The sequence below is a fragment of the Lipophrys pholis genome, assembly GCF_963383615.2.
Source record: "Lipophrys pholis genome assembly, chromosome: 3".
Classification (NCBI taxonomy): domain Eukaryota; kingdom Metazoa; phylum Chordata; class Actinopteri; order Blenniiformes; family Blenniidae; genus Lipophrys; species Lipophrys pholis.
Genome location: NC_137627.1, coordinates 4,319,029 through 4,339,191, shown reverse-complemented (window position 1 = coordinate 4,339,191; position 20,163 = coordinate 4,319,029). Strand labels below are relative to the sequence as shown.

Below are 20,163 nucleotides of genomic sequence, written 5' to 3'. Positions count from 1 at the left end.
GCAAGCCAGAAACAGAGAAGAAAGCGCGGATCTGCAGAAGTGATGACCGGACTCCCCCCCGCCCTCAGCGTCACTCCGGCGGTCTGAGCACGGCAGCGCGCACCGGAACCCAGCGGAGAGTGACAGAGGCTTTTCCATCAGTGAGGTACGATCCTACTCCTCATACACGAGGATATCAGGGAGACATTTCTTCTTCTTTTTTTTTCTTTTCTTTTCTTTTCTTTTGCTCGATCCTCAAAAGGCTCCACATACATGCAGCTGCGACAATGGGCTGTATCAGCTCCAAAGCGCCTGTTGGTAAGAAACGTCTTAATTTCCTTTGGTTTAAAGAGAAAATTAGACAAGCACGCTGGAGGAAGCCTGATTTTTTTTTTTCTTTACCGCATTTTTTTTTTTTTGCTGCAGCCGGGTGCAGAGGGTGACATTCTATTCGGGAGGGTTGCTTATAGTTTGCATATGAAATTGCGCTGCTCAGTCATATGCAGATAAATAAGGATAAATGCATAGTTTATTTAATCACATATGAGCTGACAGCGTAACGTGGCTGCAGTGTTTTTTTTGTTTTGGGTTGGGGTGGTGGGGAAGTAGTCGCAGGGGGTGCTGGTGTCTTCCAGCCCAAAACATCGCGAGGCTACGAGAGTTGCAAAAGAAGCTTTTTTGGCGAGCGAGCAGTGCGCGGCAGTCGGAGGCGGTGAAGACGGAGGTGCTCTTGACACGGCGGAGTCGGGGATGCTCTGCTCTCCTTTTTTTTCTGTAATAACGTGAGAAACCGTCCTGACACCATGGTTCTGACCGCGCTGACACAGTTCAGCTGCAAGGTATGGACCAGCTCTTTATTCTCTTTGAATTCTTTTTTTTTTTTTATCCTCATTGTGCGCTCACACACGCTGACAAATCTTGAGACGTCTCGTTTTCGCAGAATGGGGGATAATCTGTCCTTAAAATATCAGATTAAGACGCATTCGTGGAAATTGGAAAAGGGGAGCCGGGGTCGGTTCCTCCGTACGCACGCAATGGATTGCCTTCTTGTTGCCAAGAAACAAACTCCCTGTTGCCGCCGCATCTATTCGCTCTCACGGTTGTTTACACCTTTGGCCGTGCGTGCGTGCGTCTTGCTGGCTGCTGTGAATGTCGCTCGAGGGGCCGAGTCCTGTGCGCGCTTTACCCTCCTAACCTCTGGCGCGTGTCTTCCCCACCTGACATTATCATCCCGTCCACCCCGTAAACTCAAATGCCCATTTATTGATCTGGGTATCATCATCCATCCATCCATCCATCCATCCATCCATCCATCCATCCATCCATCCATCCATCCATCCATCCATCCATCCATCCATTCATCCATCCATGCCTATAATTGAGGGTGAAATCTGTCCTTCCAAGTCACATCAAGATTACATGAGCCTTCAGCTCCTTGTTGCAGCCTGCATGAGGACAAGACCCCCCCACCCCCCACCTGCCCCCACCACGATTCCCCAAGATGCCCCCTATTTTCAGTCATCACAGGGTGTTTCTGCTGCAGGTCTATCATGAGCCACCTGTTTGACTCTCATATCTATGTGTGTGTATGTGTGTGTGTGTGTGTGTGTGTGTGTGTGTGTGTGTGTGTGTGTGTGTGTGTGTGTGTGAGAGAGAGAGAGAGAGAGAGAGAGAGAGAGAGAGATCATGCTGTTGGTCCTGACCTAATTGCGTTTATTTGCTCATAAGTCTCAGAAACCCTTAAAAAGACACCAGAGACAGGAAAGAGAGAGAGATGCATGGTCGAGGTCTCTCCATCTGCAGTTTCCACGACAACGGCAACTACAGGGAGAGTACTGTGTGTGTGTCTGTGTTTGAGAGAGAGAGAGAGAGAGAGAGAGAGAGAGCGAGAGCGAGAGCGAGAGAGAGAGAGAGAGAGCCCTGTAAGTACAAATCGGCTCTCAGATAAATAGAAATATCATGAAGCTGCAGAGGAGACGCTGCTGCGGCGTCGGTTGTGGCGGATCACAGTCGGCGGATGATCGTAAGCTCACGCACACAGGAGAGCCGCCACAAGTTTCAGGCTCATCCCATTCTCCATGTGGCAGGGATTTTTTTCAGAATGCAGCACCAGTCCTCGTTTATTTCATTTCTCATTTACTGTCATGTCATCAAAACAGCCTCCCTGATCTTAACCCTTTATTGAGCATGTGGCCATAACAGGGAACACGTGCAACTCTTTTTGTTTCCTACTAAACATTGGAGGGAAAACTACATTATATAAAGTGTTATTTTCCTTTTGTAAGCACCACATTATGTGTCCACTTTTTGCTTTTGATTCCTACTTAGTGCTCCCATTTGATGCATGTATCTTGGATATCCGAAAAAAAAAAAAAAACATGCACTGTGAACCACTGTGAATGACACTATTTATTGTAAAACACTCACACAATAAGTATAGTAAGCCGTAGTTACTGTACATTATTGTTAACAACACGCTGTATTGTAGGTTCATTCAAATTTAAAATTTTGGTTGCATATTTGGCATGTAATTTAGCATTTTTATACAGATTTAAAAGTGTTTAACTAAAAACATATAATTCAACATCACTTCAGGGTTAAATTGTGAAATGTAGTCATATTTTACTAAGTCCCCTATTAATTGAGAATAACAAAATATTCTTCAGCACATAACAGCGCTGTCAATTATTGTCATGTTTTGGAGCATTTATTTTACTCATACAATAAATAGTTGATTAGAGCGAGTTAAAAGTTAGTCAATATAATAGTTAATATTTTTTGACAGAAATTCAGTCAGAAATGTTGGAGAGAAATGATGAATTGTGTCATTTTGAACAGTTTAATGCTTTTCAAACGAATTGCATTGACACAAAGAGCACATAAGGATGTTTTTCACACTTCAAAGTCTTTAAATCTTCAAATACTCTTTGATCACTCTCTGGGATGGAAAGTGTTTTAATGAGTGTTCATATAAATGGCAAAATGACACGTCTGCATCAGTAAAATCTGTGACGACAGCTCCGGGGGATTTTCAGGGAGTAACCGGGGATGGCTTCGGAAATCTCCCAGGAGCCACCTGATATTGGGAGCTGATCTATACTGTCATAGTGGATGAGAAGGCAGATCTGAACACTGTCAAACATATACAATTTTAAACTTATTTTTAAGCGTCTTAATTGTTATAAATGGATACATTTATAAAGCAGGGACTTGATTCTAATCCCAAGAAACCAAATATTTCATTAATAGGAAGAGTGCTTAGTGTTTAAAATTGTCTGATATTTGACAAGAGAAAATGGGGAAAAAAACAGTTTGCATGCAATAAATATGTAAAATATACAGACATGCATGCATGCATGCAAATTATTCATAAATTTTCACTTCCCTTTAGGTAATATAAACACCAATAACAAAAAAAAACATTTCTCAGTATAGACAAATGATATAATGAAGGAGCTCAGTAGTTATTAGGTTTTTATTTCAAATATCTCAATTCATGATGCAAACATGAGTTGGTTCATTTCTGCATTGCTCATTGATTCATTTTCCTGCACACCGTCTGGTTGTGGGAATCTCATGTCTTTATTTCTGGCTGCAGAGAGGTGTTTCTTTTGAAGTGTCGTTCAAAACCTGCCCAGCCGCCTGTACGTGACAAGAAAGACACAGTGAACCCTGTGGACACGCCGGTGCACACACTCCTACCTCTTTTGGGCGCAGGCTGTGGAAATCCGCGTGCGTTTTCTGGAAATTAACGGCTGACGTGTCACCGTAACATCCAGCGTGAGCCTGTTTATGGGTGCCGGGGGCTCGAATGACCGTCACATTCTGCAAATCTCTCGCATCTCTCACTCCTCCGAACAATACTTTCATTGACCGAGGTGGCCTAGATTCAAGGATACAATACACCCCGGGGCACCTGATCTCATCACACCCAATTAAACGGCACATATTGAATTCTGCTGGTGGGCAACTTGAGCCCCGCACGCTAAACGGCGGAGGCTTTGACCCGGTGGGGAGTGAGTGATCGGCCTTGATATTGGACTCAATATTTGAGATGGGCGCTGGCGACTAATCGAGCGAGTTGTTCTTTTCACAGACAGTAACTAGAAACGGCTCCTCGCCGTGGAGGGCCAGAAAGAGTAGCCAGGCACTGACATTTAGGGGCCCCACCTCTTAATCTCGTTTTGAGAATCTGATTTGGAGAGTGGGGGGGGGGGGGGGGGGGGGGGGTATGAACGCTCGTGTGTGGTGAGCGTCAGGGAGCTGTCCGGGGTGCTGAAACCATCCGCCCCTCCCAAATCCCATCCGGCTGCCAAGTTAATAGGCACCTCTGCTCCCGCGTGGTCCCCGAGTGTGTCAGGTCCCGACGAGGGCCGCTGATAGAAAGGTTAAACCCGTGAAATAAACCGGATCATCATATATCTGAAGGCGGTTATGTGACGTTTGCGGGCGGGAGGTCGCTCCGTGACATTTGCGCTCCGTGTTGTCCCCCGGGTGCGGATCTCAATGGATGACGTGTATTAATCAACAAGGAGGTGAAAAAAAAAAAAATCAGAGCATCACAGGCATGTGCCTTATTCTTTTGCCTCACGGCTTCTCTCCTTCCAACAATCCGGATCCACTTTATGAGATATCAAACAGGCTTGGGCTGCAGCCAGTCGTACCTGCATGACGTGGCATGGCTTGGAAGTGCATGGAAGAGGGGCCTGCACACCCACCGTCCCCCTTGTTATCTCACAAGGTTTTCTCAAAAATACACTGCCCTAAACTTTAAAAAAAAAAAGAAAAAGAAAAGAAAAACAAGAGCTTCAAAGCCTCTTTTAAGTTCTTTGGCTTAACATCCCCAAATAATAGCCCTCCTGCAAACAGGATCCCATTGTAATTGTTTTAATTGAGTCTTTGTTTTACAGTTTTTCTCTTTTGTCTGTGCAGACTGTTTATGCCTTATCAGGAAACAGGAACTGGCTTTCCTGTGGTGGTTTGGTTTTTTTTAGTGTGAAAACTGCAGTGAGATACGGAAACATCACACACACTCTCTTATACGGCCATCACCGCCCCCTTTGGTGGCTGCCCCTCGGCCCGCTTGGAGGCATGGACTGGCTGGCATGATGATTTCAGCCAGTGGCGACAGAGGTCAGCCTAATCCTAAAACTCATACTTGGTCATTCTCGCTCCAGTTTAAAAGAAAGTATTTGGTATTTGCACAATATAAAGTGCATTTCATCAGTAGTTTCCCCTTTGTTTTGGATACTTTGGAGCCAGAATATGGAGCAGAGCCGCTATGAGTTTTAGGATTTGTTGGACTGTTGTGATCTTCACGTGGCTCTCTTCCTCCTCGACAGTGGCTGTCGACGGTTCGTTGCGCGTGGACTGGAGCGCAGCGAGCTCCCTGTCCGACCTCACGCTTTTGGGGAACACGCGGACCTGCTTGGCGCGCAGACTGATACTGACAGCACCTCTGGGCGCTCTGGACTTCAGCGAGGTGCCCTTAATTCTCTCTTCATTAAAGAGCATTAAAGAGCGTTTGTGGCTCTGCTGGGCCTCCTGAATCTTCTTTGACGTGACTTTTAGCCTCGGTTGTCATTACGAGTTCATTTATAGGTGCCAAGTAACGGTGAACCAACCAGCAGCTGGAGGTCTGGGCAAGTTACGTCAACTTGGCTGGAAAAAGATAAAACTGTCCCTATCAAAACTCACTTTAAATACACCTAATTCGTACGTTATTCCACTTTTCAAGTTTTTTCTCTCCATGTTTATCTCAGTGGTTCATTCCTCTTCCTTACCAGCTCAGTACAAGTACACAAAGTATGTAAACGTGAAGAGGTAGGAGTTTATGAAACATACACAAAAATGTCTTTCACATTTTGATCGATTTGAAAGTAGTTTGATTTGTTACAACCCCAACTGTTTACTCATTATATGAAACATTAGTTGTTTCATATTTATACAATTTATGCTGGAGGAATCGTTTCTGTTTGCTTGCTGGTGTTCACTATGGATTTATTGAATGTTGAGTTGGAGGAAGTTAGATGGAATAAATCAGAATATTCACCAAAAGAAAAGAGTTTTCTGTGATGATCTGTCACTGGGTGAACGTTTGAGATATACAGAAAACATTTAAAATGAAGCCCAATAATAAGAGTCATGGGGGGCCAGCAGAGGAAATGTCTGTCACCACAACAACAGGATCATTTCTGCTAGACACTGAGCCAGTTTGATCCTATTTCCATATTCATTAAAAACAGACATGTTTTCAGACGTAGTAAATCAAACAGATACCTATTTGCTGTGTTTTGCACAGTTGCGAGACAGATTACTCAATGGATCATGGTGTGTTTTCTTTTCAATTTCTCAATCAGTTTTCTCACGTTTGCTCGAAATATCAAATTCTCGCCCACTTTTCTCCACCTGAAGGTCTCCGGGAGGTCAAGTCATGACATTTCGAGCCTGTCACATTTGACCAGTGCTGGATCCAAAGATCATTTATTTAAAATGCCTGAAAACAAAGGCTGCCATTAACTTTACTCTTTTAATATTAAGTGGAAATACATTTTTAATTGAGTATTCATTTATTGATATTTTTTTCTTTGCTGTCTAATTATTGTTTTCTTTGTAAAGAAGGTTTAATTTCCCAATAGGATGGAAATTCCCCCTTTGGTTACATTGTTTTCTTGAACATCTGCCTAACATTTTTCTAAGCAGCATCAGTGCAACTTTATTCAAGCACAAGTGAAAATAAAGACTTAGAAAACATCCTGTTTGTGCTGCTTGGCAAGTTTACACAACGACTGACACGTTTTGGCTCATCAGACAACTGTATTCAACATTAATGTCACTTTTCTACTACTAGCAGATTTTTCTTTGCACTACTGTGATTTTATGTGTGAATTTATTGTGTCTTGGCAGAGAAGTTATTTACCTGCCCTGAGCTGGACACTGATTTCTCACAATACATCGAGATCGTTTTAATAGAAGACATTAGCTTATAACTTGTCACAGGAGGGAAAGCACCAGTGAAATGAATGATTGCCCGGTTCCATTAAGAGTCCCAGTAAGCCCTGACACGGACCCAGCACGCGCGGAAGCTGGACCTCGATCTAAGTGGAAGGCACCAAGCATTAATAAGCTCCTTCCTTTCTTGCTGTAACAGGGCAAAACGTGTGCTAAGAAGCAATGAGGGCATCTGGGGTAACTTCATTATAGCTGTAAGGCTTGATTTATGGAGGATACAAGCAAAGAGGCTGCCGGTGATGGTTTGATTGTTTAAAGCAGCGGCGACGGGGGTCTGAATGTTCAGTTTTGTCAGGTAATTTCACAACCCCTAGTGGTCAAGTTGGGAACAGCAGGGACTTTTACGAAAGAAATCTATATTTTTTAATATATATTTCTTAACCTCTTGTGGGCCACTTTGTGCTGCATTTTTGCTACAGGTAACCTAGAGAATTGTAACCCAGTGAGGCACCTACCAGATATGCCTGATCAAAAATGACAGTCTCTCAGTAATTTGCCACATGAAGCAGAAAATTATTTTCTCAACCTTTCCTAGTTTAATAATTATCTTATTAATCAAGCTATTCAAGTCTGTAATGTGTGTTTTCAACCCTGGGTTCTTTCCCCATTCGACTTTTCATTAATGTCAACCAGTCGGTTTTCTACTTATTTACAAGCCATTCAGCGTGATTAGCAATTATTTTTTAATTTGGGATTTTTAATGGAGTCTCAGCGAAGTGTGAATGTAACAGAGAGGCTCTGCAGAGGAGCTGCTGATCCACTTACACCAATAGTGGAGGTTTATTTGCGTTTTCTTCATTCAGTGCAGATGTGACACTCAGAAAAATGACTCAAAACAAAGTAAAGCGTGTGTTACTAGCCTTCTGTAGCTGTGGTTAATTTGGGATCAGGATGGTGTATCTGTCATAAAGACGTTTTTTAAAGTTGCGCTTTGAAGATAACTTGAGAATTTCCCATTGGTATACAAATCTGCTGCTGCTTCTTCTGTTCTTGGCCTAAATGGAGGAAGAGCAGTAAAGTGACTCACTGTACCAACTTGTGGCACAAACTGGTACTACAAGACTCATCTGGCAGCCACCTGCGAGTTAGCAGGTTCAGTAATGTCTTCCTGTTTTTGACTAATATGCTACACCCAGCGTGTGATACTTGAAGAGGAACAGTCATGCATTGTCTTGGTGTTCTGTTGTAGTGTAAATTAAGACTTTCTGCACAGACCAGTCAAGGCATGGACTCATATAGATGAGACCCTTTGATTTAGAGGACATGTGGCCTCCATGTGAAACACGCATTGGCTGTTTATGACTCTGACATCTTTGAATCAGAAGCTTAATCTTTCAGAACCTGACCACCAGTCAAGAGCAGCAGTTTTGGAGATGCTCTGACCCAGTCATCTAGCCATCACAAACTTGCTCAAATCCTTATGTTTGTTCATGTTTCCTGCTCCTAAGACAAAATCTTCAGCCAAAATTTGAGGATTTGGTTTAGTTTCTAATAAATTGGTGTTTCTGGGCAATCTTTCAAAGATGCTTGACACTGAAATCAAGCTATCAAAATATCTTAATTCTTGTAAATCACCTTAAATGGCTTCATGTGCAAATAGGGCTGTAGGAATAAACTTCCTTTGCCTTTTGAAAGAAAGGTTTCATGAACCATGGCTGTATATGTGACTGATGTTTGAGGAATGTTTTGATGATGAAGATGATGATGGCAATAAAGCCGATGAATCTCTTTTGCCTGTGCGCACCATCTGGGTGTGAGCCTGATGTGTCGTAGCCAGGCTATGATTAGCGGCGCCTAAGTGATCCGTTATGAAATGCGGCCTCTTTCTTTGTGGCCGTGCCGAGTGGCACTGTGAGAGCCCGAATGGCCGGACAGCTCACTACGTCTCTTTCACTCAGATTTGTTTTTAAGTCTCACTTCAATGCCACCATGCTCGGCTACAATGATGCTAAAGAAAGCAGGATGATGACAGTATTTCTCCTTTTTGGAGGAGTTAGAGACAGAAAGAAAAAGAAAGAGGGCTGAAAAGAAGGGGATGTTGAAGTTATTTTTCGAGCTCGATATCTCACCCATCTCATCTGTTTAACAGAAGCCACTTTTGTAATTCTTTCAAATGACAAATTTTTCCTGTGGCACCAATATTTAGTGTATGATTTGTATCCTGCCCTCACCCATAGTAAGCTAGGATTGACTCCAGCCCCCACGACCTTGTACAGGATTGTGTATTATAGAAGATGGATGAATGGATGGATGGACGGATGAATGGACAGACGGATGGATGGATGGATGGATGGATGGATGGATGTATGGATCGATTTGATAGCAACTATCCCTCAAAATTTATCAAAAAAGTAAAAAACTGCATTTTTAGCTCAGTTTCTGAGCATTTTAAATCCAAACAAAACCTTTGAATGGTCAAATTGACCAAATTTCTCAGATGAAACATTGGACGTATTGAATCAGGAGTTGTGTTACACGTCACCAATAGATAAACGACGGTCTCCCTTCAATTATCTGGTCAATGATCAGAAAATACTTTTAAATTCACTGTTTCTGAACCACAACTTTGCTTATAATCTACGTTGCTACCAGAGATGTACGTTCTTCTCAACTTTGTTTTCTGTGATCAGAAAAAAAACATCCAATATTCTATTTTTAGAAACACAAATGTGCTAAATTGATAGTATGTGCAATGTTGTGGGTTTGTCATGCAAGACACTTCTGTGTGTCCTTCCTGTTAAGTTCACATCTCCTCAAAGTGTAGCCAATTAAAACAAAGAAACTTTAAAAAAAATAAAAAAATAAAAACAGGATTGTTGTCAGGATTGCATAACAAAAAAAAGTCCACCGTTCTTTTCAAAACTAATCACCCCAAACAAACCTCCTAAAGAATTGACTCAACTTTTATACTCCTTGACCTCATTTTTTTTTCCATTTCTCCTGCTGTATTCACTACAACCACAACAAAAGCAGACAAACACTACAAGTACATCGCGGATCAGTGTGAGGTTGACATAGGTAAACAATACCAACATTTTGTGGAACAGATCAATACATAAAACCTTCAAGTGTACTTCATTCTTCCGAGCAAAGCAGATTTGCAGACATTAGTCAAGATGGCTTTATATCACACAGCTAATGTCTGTCTGCTCTCCGCTTGAAGAATGTTGTGTTTTCCTCTCACGCTGTCTCTGGGCTGTGCTAGCTCACAGAGACGCCAGTTAAGCGCTGATTTAAAAGCCAGAGGTGAACCCAAGCAGCATCATGACAGCCTACTGTCTGCATGCAGTAGACTGTGGAAATTTATGGCTTTTTTTTTTTTTTTTAAACTTTCCTTGTATTTCTGCTGCTCGGATAGATGCACTAAAAATCTCAGAGACCGAAATGAGTAACATTCAAACCTGCTCAGTCTTCTGTGGGACTGTGTTTGAGGTGTATATGTCTGCGTGTGGTGGAAAAAGCGGCGATGCAGCAGTGTAATTGAAGCACTCAGTCTGCTCTGAGCTCACTCTGCTGTTCAGTAGGGCAGTGGGGAAGTGAGGGGGGGAGGGGGGGGCAAGAGAGGGATCAATGGAGTAGCAGACGTTCAGGCCGAGGGTTTTAGCCTCTTTTAAAAAGCTCTTACTCATCTCGATCTTTCAGCCATGACATTATGACCAGTGACAGTGAAAGCGAATCCTTTCACTTGGTATCTGTCAGAGAGTTTGTGAGGGACCAAATTGTATTTGCATCTAGTACAAGGAAGGAGAAGAGGTGAATTCGTGGCAGGATTTTGAATGTGTGACTCACTGCTGCATGTGGTGATCCACCGTGCATGCAACTTAAAGAACAAGAAGAAAGCACACTTTATTGATCACCTTGGGAGATTCCGTGTCTACATTCAACCCATCCTATTCGTAGTTTACCTTAAGTATACATGCTAGAAGCAGCGGGCTGCCATAGTGGGACAACCGGAGAACTCGTGGGTCAAGGATCTTGCTCATGGACTCACAGTGGTGACCTGTTAACTGTGGGATTTGAACCAGCAAACCTCAGATCTCAAGTTTGCTTACAGGACTTGTGGCGACAACACATTCTGTGATCATGGTCATTGCCGAAAGATGATGGGCAATTGTGATGATATCTGTTGGCTCAAATCTGTGGTCATGTGTAGTACAATGTGACAGTTGTCATCATTATTTCACATTGCCATGAATTCCATGACAGCCGTGTCACTTACGCCACACAGCTACCACCTACATTTACATTTATTCACCAACCATTCTAAATGCAGTAGAATATACCAGTACTATCCAATTCACAGCTGTCTTCGCAGAATTTGTCCCAGAGTTGTCTTGTTGTCCCAAGCCATGACCATGTCTGGGATCTTCAGCTCCTTGCGTTCTTTCTTTTTTTAAAGTGAGTTTTTTCATGAAGTTCGTGAAGCCACATCACACAAGCCTGTCAAGAAATGAACTCTTAGGGCTGCTAAAGCCATTACAGGCTCTTCTTTTGACATCTTAGTAGCAGCTATGACAGCACACCTTCAGAGGTCTAGTGTTGACCATTAAAAGGGGAACTTACAAATCATTAATCATCATAAACTCATAATATTATGGTTGATTGGTGCATTTGAACGTGATGCCTAAAACAGCGGTGTCTAATCCTGGTCCTGGACGCTTCTGTCCTGAATGTTTTATGTCTCTCCCAGTTGCAACACACCTTATATTGCAATGATGGCTTCATATTGGCGTTTCTTACAAGGACCAGGATTGGACAGCCCCTGCCTAAACCCAGCACTTTAAATTCTCTGAACTTCCAAATACAAGCCTATCCAAATATTCTCAAGTATTCTTGCCAGGGAATACCTAACTGGAAAAACAGTGAAATCAAGTTTGGAGGTATGAGGCATGGTGAGGTGGGAGTTTTTCCAGAATGGATCCTCCCCAAAGGTCTGTCAAATCCTCCCACAACCTGCTGCAGTGATTTCTCAGAACAACTATTTGAAACTTGTCTTCAGTGGTGGGTGGACAACATTAAGAGTCTGACTCGATTTTCAATTAAAGGCCAACACAATATATTGTTCTAGCGCTCCTCGAGGGTACGTGTCACGTCTCCTCCAGATTATCCTCCCTCTGATCTGCGAGCCGCTCCGTGGTGCGCGAGGATTAACAGGGCTCGCGGCGACGGCTGATGCCATCACGAGCTCGGTATCACCCCTACTTTCACTGAGCCCTCCGGACAGATCATTTCATTGATTGTTTGTTTGTTCCTGGGAGTGGTATTTAGTTTCTTTTAAGTGCCACTGACAGGACAAGGTCAAGGAAATGTTTCTAACTTCATCTACCGGAGTATTGTGCTGTTCTCTATTAACCAAATGTCTCCATTGAGTGTTCATTTAATCATGGGAGGAAGCATAAATGGAAGCTTTCACTTCAGTAGCTCTGAACTAATGTTTGCAGTGCCCAAAGCAGTGATTCTCAAAGTATGGGGTGGGCCTTCCCTGGGGGGCGCCAGAGAGCTTTTAGGATGACGCAGTAACAACAAAACTCAGAAGATAGCTTTTCCCTGCACAGTTTTTATCCTTTGAAATTGTGATAAAAAAAAAAGGACCCTCAGAGAGCAAATACCTCCCACTTATCACTTTTCCCCGTTCCATTATTAGTTAGGCTGTTGTTTCCATCATCTGAGTTTTTATCCTGTTAACCCACAAACAAACAACAGAAATATACGTCCAGGTCGACATAAACAAATCGGTGGAGGGTAAAAGTATAATTTTTTTTATTAAACTGCATGCTTTATTGCAAAACATGCAAACCTCCTTGATAGGTGAAGCCATGTGAGGGGGATTCATCCTGCCACTCTTTGTAAATCTCAACAATAAATGATCTCTTTTTTCACTGGAAGTCCATTTTGGATCAGTATGGATGTGGTTTATTTATACCTGCATCATCCACAGTCTATCCAGTATGGGGTTGCAGGGAGCTGGAGCCGATCCCAGCTGACTCTGGGCGATTGGCAGAGTTCACCCTGGACAGATGGCTTGTCCATCACAAGCTGGGATCTTGTGCAGAATGAAAATCACATGAGAATGTTCAGAAGTTAAATCCAGAAAAATGCATCAAATGTAATGTTAAAGCTCAGATGTTGCCACAATGGGAAACCAAATATCAGAAAGCAGCACCAACAGACCTCAGCAATGGAAATCACCATTCTAATTCTACTGACGACTTCTGAAAACTGTTGTCTGTGGATACAGTTGGAAAAAACTCAACCATGCAAAGAGCAAATCAGGTGTAAGAAAAACATGCTGCTGTCTTTGTTGGGTTCAAGCTCATTCAAATTGGGACAATGGGTCTTGAACAAAAAAAATGTCAACATTTTCAGAAATATTTGGAAAATGCTTGATATGGTGTCCTCACAGATGAAGCTGAGCTAAAATAACACATTTATTATCAACAAACAGTTCAGAAATGTGTATCTGAGATTGAATTTATTACATGATATTTTCATTTGTGCATTTACAACCATATTTTCCAAAGATGTGCTTTCAGTTCATTTGTCACATTTTGAATCAATGACAGAAGAGCCTGAGTCACTTCACTTCTAAAACAAACATGAATGGGAAAAAATGTGTTAAAGAAATAATGAAATATGAAAAAAATAAAATCTTTGTCAAGTTTGACTGGAACCTCAAATTTTCTCTTAAAACCAAAAAGTAGAATTAGTTTAAGTTTATTTTTTTTACTTTGAGGACTAGTGTTAGTTTCCACAAGCTGTTGTCCCAGCATTTTTGTACCATAATGCTGATTTCACATCATGCTCAAACATTTATCGGTCTAAACATTCTGTATTTGATTTATTTTACGACGTTTTTACGTCCAAACCTTTCTGGTATCAGCGGTTTAATCCTTCAGCTTTGCTCCTCTAAATAAAAGCGACAGAAGCCAACGCGCCTGGCAGCCACTATCAGTCACATCATGTACTGGACACAGTCTGCACCTGTTGAGAAGTACTTGTCTGCCCTAAACCGTCATCACATTGCCCAGTCAGCCGAGTGTGCTGACCCATATTGAGTAACGACACGGCGGCGGCGGCGGCTCAGCGTGAGGCCTTCGCCGTTGACATGACCGTTTCCCACGTGAGTGCGGGTGGGTCTATAAAAAGAGTTTGCAGACAAAGGAACTTGTCAACACTCGATACTCCCACTGTGGTTTGGCTTTACAGCACAGACAGATTGATGGGGCGGGTTCTTTTCTATTTGGTCCTCTTGAGCCTCCACGAGGAAATCATTGTTGCAGCTGTCTGAAAACAGAACTTCATCAGTTCCGTCAGTTTTTGTATCATCAATGTATTTATTTGCGTTACTTATTGTAATCACATCAAACCTCTCATATCGGTCACATCTGGTTCCACTTGAAAGGACTTGATTGGGTAACAGCTATGTGTAGCTAATACACACCAAACACTAAGCAATCTGAGCTCAAAATGATCCAGAGATATTCTCCTGGTTAAAACCCAACACACACTCCTTATTCTTGCTTGTCTTCATGTGTAAAACAACATAGAAAACTGTTGTAATCAGCCAACAAAGTTACTAAAGTTATCTCTGGTTTTTAAGTTTCTATCACTTCAGTGGAAAATACCTTGCAAAATAAGTAAGTTTCAGCTCATAGTGTTGTAGTCAAGATCACCTCAAGTCAAAACTAAGACCAGAGCATCGCCAAGGTCAAGATCAAGATCGGACTTGAGTACTACAACACCGGTGACACAGTCAGATCCCGGTGTAGTTTGTGGATGAATTTATATTTAAAGTGTCTGAGAAAAATGAGCTTGGAACTCTTTTCTCTGTTGCCATGTTTTGGTAGCAGTGAGCCAGCGCAAGCAGGATGAGATGGAAGTAGAGAGACAACCCAGTCAGCAGGACAAGCAAGTAGAAATAAAGAGTGAATCACAGCAAAAACACATAAAGCACTGAGTTTCTTTCTTTTTAAACATTGATGTAGTTCTTTCTGAGGCAGTTGTTGACATTGAGGGGGAACATTTTCAGTGTTGAGCACAGTCGACATCAAGCAGCACGTTGATAATGGCGAGGCTTGCGTAACTAAAGCCAATAACAAATTAATGTACATTGCATGTTACCGAAGGACGGCAGAAATCAGGTTATGTAAACAGCATGACAGCAGCAGAGGGCGAGGCGGGTGGTCAAAGATGGATGTTTTTATTTAAGAGATGATGAAGGGATCCACGCTTGGATCTGACACTTTGATGAGCCTTGGAGTTTGCTATATTGGAGACATAAATCTCACAAAAACCCGCCAATTTACGATGATGATTTCTGAAACTTTCTCTCAAATTAACAGATTTACTGTGCAGTTCTGAGACAGATTTGAAAAAAATGGTTAAAGTTCAGTTTTATGTAATCCCATATTGGTGTCATGTCATTATGTCCCCGTATGCACATGAGATGAGTTTATTTAATAATATCAAAAACTGTGGATTTCACATGTTTATCTCTACCGCTTTCAAGCCACAGCCTTTTGAAATGTGGTATTTCCAAAATAGAATACCCCCCCCCCCCCCAAAAGAAAACCCCACTGGTGCCTGAAGGGTTAAACAATTATACTGTAGATTCACTAGCAGTGGCAGAAATAACTGTCTTCTTGTGCAAGGTTGCTACAAGTGCACATATGCATGTATATGCTTGTATCAATGGCCTAATCCCAAGTGTCTCATTAAAGCACTGACTGGTGTGCATCGAGAAAACACTTCACCTTCCAAGGCCTTAAAAAACACTAAAGCAGCTGTAGAGCTTTGAATACAGGAGTCTCTTTTCCATCAGAAGGCAGCTGTGGGTTTTTCTCTGAGTCATACTAAGATGCATACACCAGCTGCTATACAACTTCTGAGTCACACTCAGGACTTTCTTTTTCTCTTTTACTCTTGTTGTTGCAGGTGAATGTTGATGACACCATTGAAATGTTACCAAAATCAAGAAGAGCTCTCACCATTCAAGAGATTGCTGCATTAGCGCGATCCTCCCTGCACGGTAGGGAACACTGGGACTCCACTGCCTTGCTGAAAATAATCATTTCAAGGTTTGTCTCTCATTGTAACATTGCTCGTTTGCCTTTGCAGGTATATCCCAGGTAGTGAAGGACCATGTGACGAAGCCTACAGCCATGGCACAGGGCAGAGTAGCCCATCTAATAGAGTGGAAAGGCTGGTGCAAGCCTATTGACACCCCGGCAGCTTTGGAGTCAGACTTCAACTCGTATTCCGACCTCACCGAGGGAGAACAGGAGGCCCGCTTTGCTGCTGGTAAGTTCAATATCCCAACGTCACAAGAAAAAACACACCTCAATCCAACAGCTGCGAGTTGTAACTCAGAAAATAGATCTTGTGAGAATGTCGATGCATGTTTTCATTGCCCACATACCAGGTATCTCAACGCAAATGAATGTGGGTGAGTGGACATGGTTATATCCTTTAAAAGATACTTCCCTGCTTAACTAGCCAGCCTCGTCAAGAAAACAGCATGGACCCATGAAGCCATTTGAATAAGGGATAAAACAACTTCCACCATCATGTCCAGTTGATCTTATTCAATAGCTGGTGATAATCGGACACCGCAATGTTAAAAGATCACAGTGAAATTAAATAGAAATGCAGAACAAGAGTAGGAAACCTCGGGGTTGCTTCACTACTCGGCTTTCCTCCTGCAATCCAAAGACAAGCTTGTTAGGCTAATTGGTGCCTCCAAATGGCCCAGAGGTGTGCATGTAGATTTCCGTCTCGCCGTCTCTTAGCTCTTGCAAAAGGACCACAGTGTACCTTGACTCTCGTCCAATGTTACCTGGAATTGGCAAGAAAAAGAAAAAGAAAAGGAATGCAATCTCTCACCTGAGTCACACTTAACACCTAGAAAACAAGACAATGCATGTCTGTATCGGGTTGAAATGCGAGCAGGAGGCACTGTCATCTGATCACTAACAGATTGGCCGTGCCACCGCTGGAGGTGATGTGCGGTGGGTGCTTGGCTCTCAGCCAGGTTCGGTTCTCGACAAGGTGAACGACAATAATAGAGGAACCGCGGGGTGATTCAGCGATGCCCTTCTGTAAAGTTATGAGACAAATAAATGAGACAAAACGCAGATTAAAGCATTTGATACAGCTCTGCACATAATGCGGTTGGTTGTAATTCAACTGAAAAACCTGTTAAATGTGCACATGTATCAAGCTTCATAGCAGAGGCTTTACTCATGGTGACTGGGGTCGGTACGGTCAAGTAGCCAGATTACATTGCTGCATGTCTGAACGCTCACCCACAAGACATGCAGCATTCTTCCGTTCAGTTCTTTTGTCGGTGTTGTGTTTCATATCTTCATCATTTTCAAACTTTACAAAGAAAGCAGGATGTACTGAACCCTTTGGCTGGTTCGTTTTAATCTGCAGGCCATATTTAACTCTCTTATCTCGGACTTCGAGATGCTAACTGCATTGTTTTCAAAACATTGTTATGTAAACGTGAAACTTTTTTTTTTTCACTTGAAAACATTGTCATGGGTGTTCGATGCTTAAGTATGTTTTGCCTTGAAAACACTCCAAACCATCATGTAGCCTTCTCCACACCAATGTGTATGACAGTGATAAATGCACATTAAGAGCACATTCTGATATGCTTTTTTTTAATGCAGTGTTCAGTTTTGATATACAGTCCAGCAGCAGATGTGCTTGGCAGGAGTTCAGAGCATAAATGTGCTGTACATGACATTACGCTTTACTGCTGTCTTTGTTGTCTCAGTAATGAATGTGAGTGTGTGCAAAATGCCTGATCTGGAGGTTGAAAACGACCTCATCAGCACTGTCTGCGATTCACACCTCACTTATAAACCGGACTGCCTACGGTTGCTCAGTTGAAAGCACAGTGGACACTCGGCTGTGCGTCTTTGTAGCTTTCAATTAGATACGCCACATTGACAGCACTATCATAGGCTTATGTGTGGTTTAGAGTTCAACTGTCTTAGCTCGGGTTACATATAATTGTCATCCACGTCCAGTATTAGACTAATAGTTGCACTATCTGTGCACCCATGGGTGTGTTTGGTCATGCCTTTTTATAATACGGTGAAGGAGAGAAACCGTTGAAAACTTAATTGGTAAAATCTTTTAAATTCAAAAATTGTTAAAGTGTCAGGTACTGTACACATACAGTTCATTCAACTATTGATTCCCAACCTTTTTTTCCCTTGGAGTTCCCCCAGAAGTTTTATAGTTTTGATTCTATTCACAAGTGACAAATAAACAAAATGTTTCTGCATGAAGAAGATCAACTGACTTTCAAACATAATGTTGTGAGAATTACACATTGCCTTAGTTAAAAGTTTCAGATCAGCATTTTCTTGGTTGATGTAAATCATACAGCCATGTGGTTTCACTGGATCAGGTTGTTTATTCACAAACAAACCCACACCTTTGATATGAATACAGAGATTTAATGTCAATGCAGTCAAAACTGAAACGAGTGAACATAAACATGAACTTTAACATGAACAGGATGAAATGTGAATGTCTATATAAGATATCCAAACACAGACGTTTGTCAGTCTCAACTCTATTTTTCTCAGCAGCATCCCCTCTGCCTCCTCTACCTCTACCCACTCACCTCATCCTTTACCAGCCATCCGTTCACTCCATTTCCTTATTCGAAGTTCCTCTCGTTTCCCCTCTTTTTTCGCTTGTCTTTCCTCCTCCCACCCTCCCGCCAGCCCTCCGTCCGTCCTCCCATTCGCTCCCTGCAATGCAGACTCTCAAGGTTAATTTGCACAGTAAGGTTTCTCTCCTGGCTAGTGGCACCGTGACGGAGCAATTTTTGCTCTCTGCCTCCTCCTGTTCATGCCTTCTTTTTCCTTTCCTCTTTAATGTATAACTATTTACATGACTCCGGGCCTCTCCTCACGTCCCCCCTCCTGTGATTTCATGGTTTCATCTGCAGCTCTAATCACTGATTCGACAGAAGCAAAACAATCAGAATATATATTCAATCAGTTGTATTTTACAATGGTGGCATATATTCTACCAACAATTTCAACGTGGCCATCCATTCTGTGTTGTGCAATAATTTATTAATAACTTCTAAATATGAAAAAATGTGATGAAGTTGAGCAGGAAGGGAGGAGGTAAAGGTGATAGAGGAATCCCTCTCTGGCATGTTTGATCAGTGCGCGTCCACAACGCGAGGGAGCTGCCAGTTGTGCTGACTCCATTTATTTATTTTTGTCAAGCTTCCCCTTGTAGCCCGGTGATGGTGTTACTGTGGATGACTGGACACTCTGTGTGAATGTCAGTGAGCGTGTTAGTACATGAAGTGTCAACGTGCGAAGTGAGCGCTCGGTGTGTGTTCCAGATAGTCACACTGGAGAGTATTGTATACATGAGGTCGTGGTGTGTGTGTGTGTGTGTGTGTGTGTGTGTGTGTGTGTGTGTGTGTGTGTGTGTGTGTGTGTGTGTGTGTGTGTGTGTGTAAAGGCTCTTGCAGTTTGTATTCAAACTAACAAGACACACAGACACACAGTGCACTGATTTACATTCAACCTGCAGCTCTGAAGTCAACTATGACTTAATTCCACCCGAACTCAACCGTCACCTTGTTCACACCTGAAAGCGTGTGGATGATTGCATGATCTTCCTGTTTTTAGTCCACTATAGAGTGACAGAAAACATAGATAAACAGCAAGCAGTTCCAACCGAAGCAACTTGAGGCTACAGGACACTGAAGATCACAGACAAACTGATTCTTTAGGATTCTACTTCCTACCCTCTGAGCTATAACTGCATCAAAACTACGCGCACGCGTTTATGCAGTTTCGGTTTTGAGACGTAACACACATAATGTCCGTCCCATCAGCAAAACTCACAAATTGGAAGTGCAATCTATTTTCCTGAGCACAAATGATAGCAAACCTATGCAGGACCTTAGTAAACGAGGCTGTGATGTTTGATTGTTGAAGTTAAGGAGGAGTTGTAGTTTCTGGTGCACTGTAGTTTACAGAAAAATATGCAGCCTGACCAGATTTACATTTTTTTCCAGGAGTAAACAGACTCCCTCAGACAACCTAAAACCGACCCTCGGTGTAGAACAGATTTTCTTTGCTACGTGTGACAGTCTGGAGTGATATCTCATCAAGCTGTGAC

The 20,163-nt window shown here is 42.4% G+C and overlaps 1 protein-coding gene across 1 annotated transcript in view; it reads left to right on the top strand.

The window, feature by feature from the left end:
• Nucleotides 1-673: 673 nt before the first annotated feature.
• Nucleotides 674-20,163, top strand: part of fam131ab (family with sequence similarity 131 member Ab) — a 25,590-nt gene continuing 6,100 nt past the window's right edge. Inside the window, exons 1-3 of the mRNA XM_080460266.1 lie at nt 674-818; nt 15,925-16,018; nt 16,108-16,290. Coding sequence (XP_080316392.1) covers nt 783-818; nt 15,925-16,018; nt 16,108-16,290 — 313 coding nt within the window. The 5' untranslated portion in view covers nt 674-782. The remainder of the gene's footprint in view (nt 819-15,924; nt 16,019-16,107; nt 16,291-20,163) is intronic.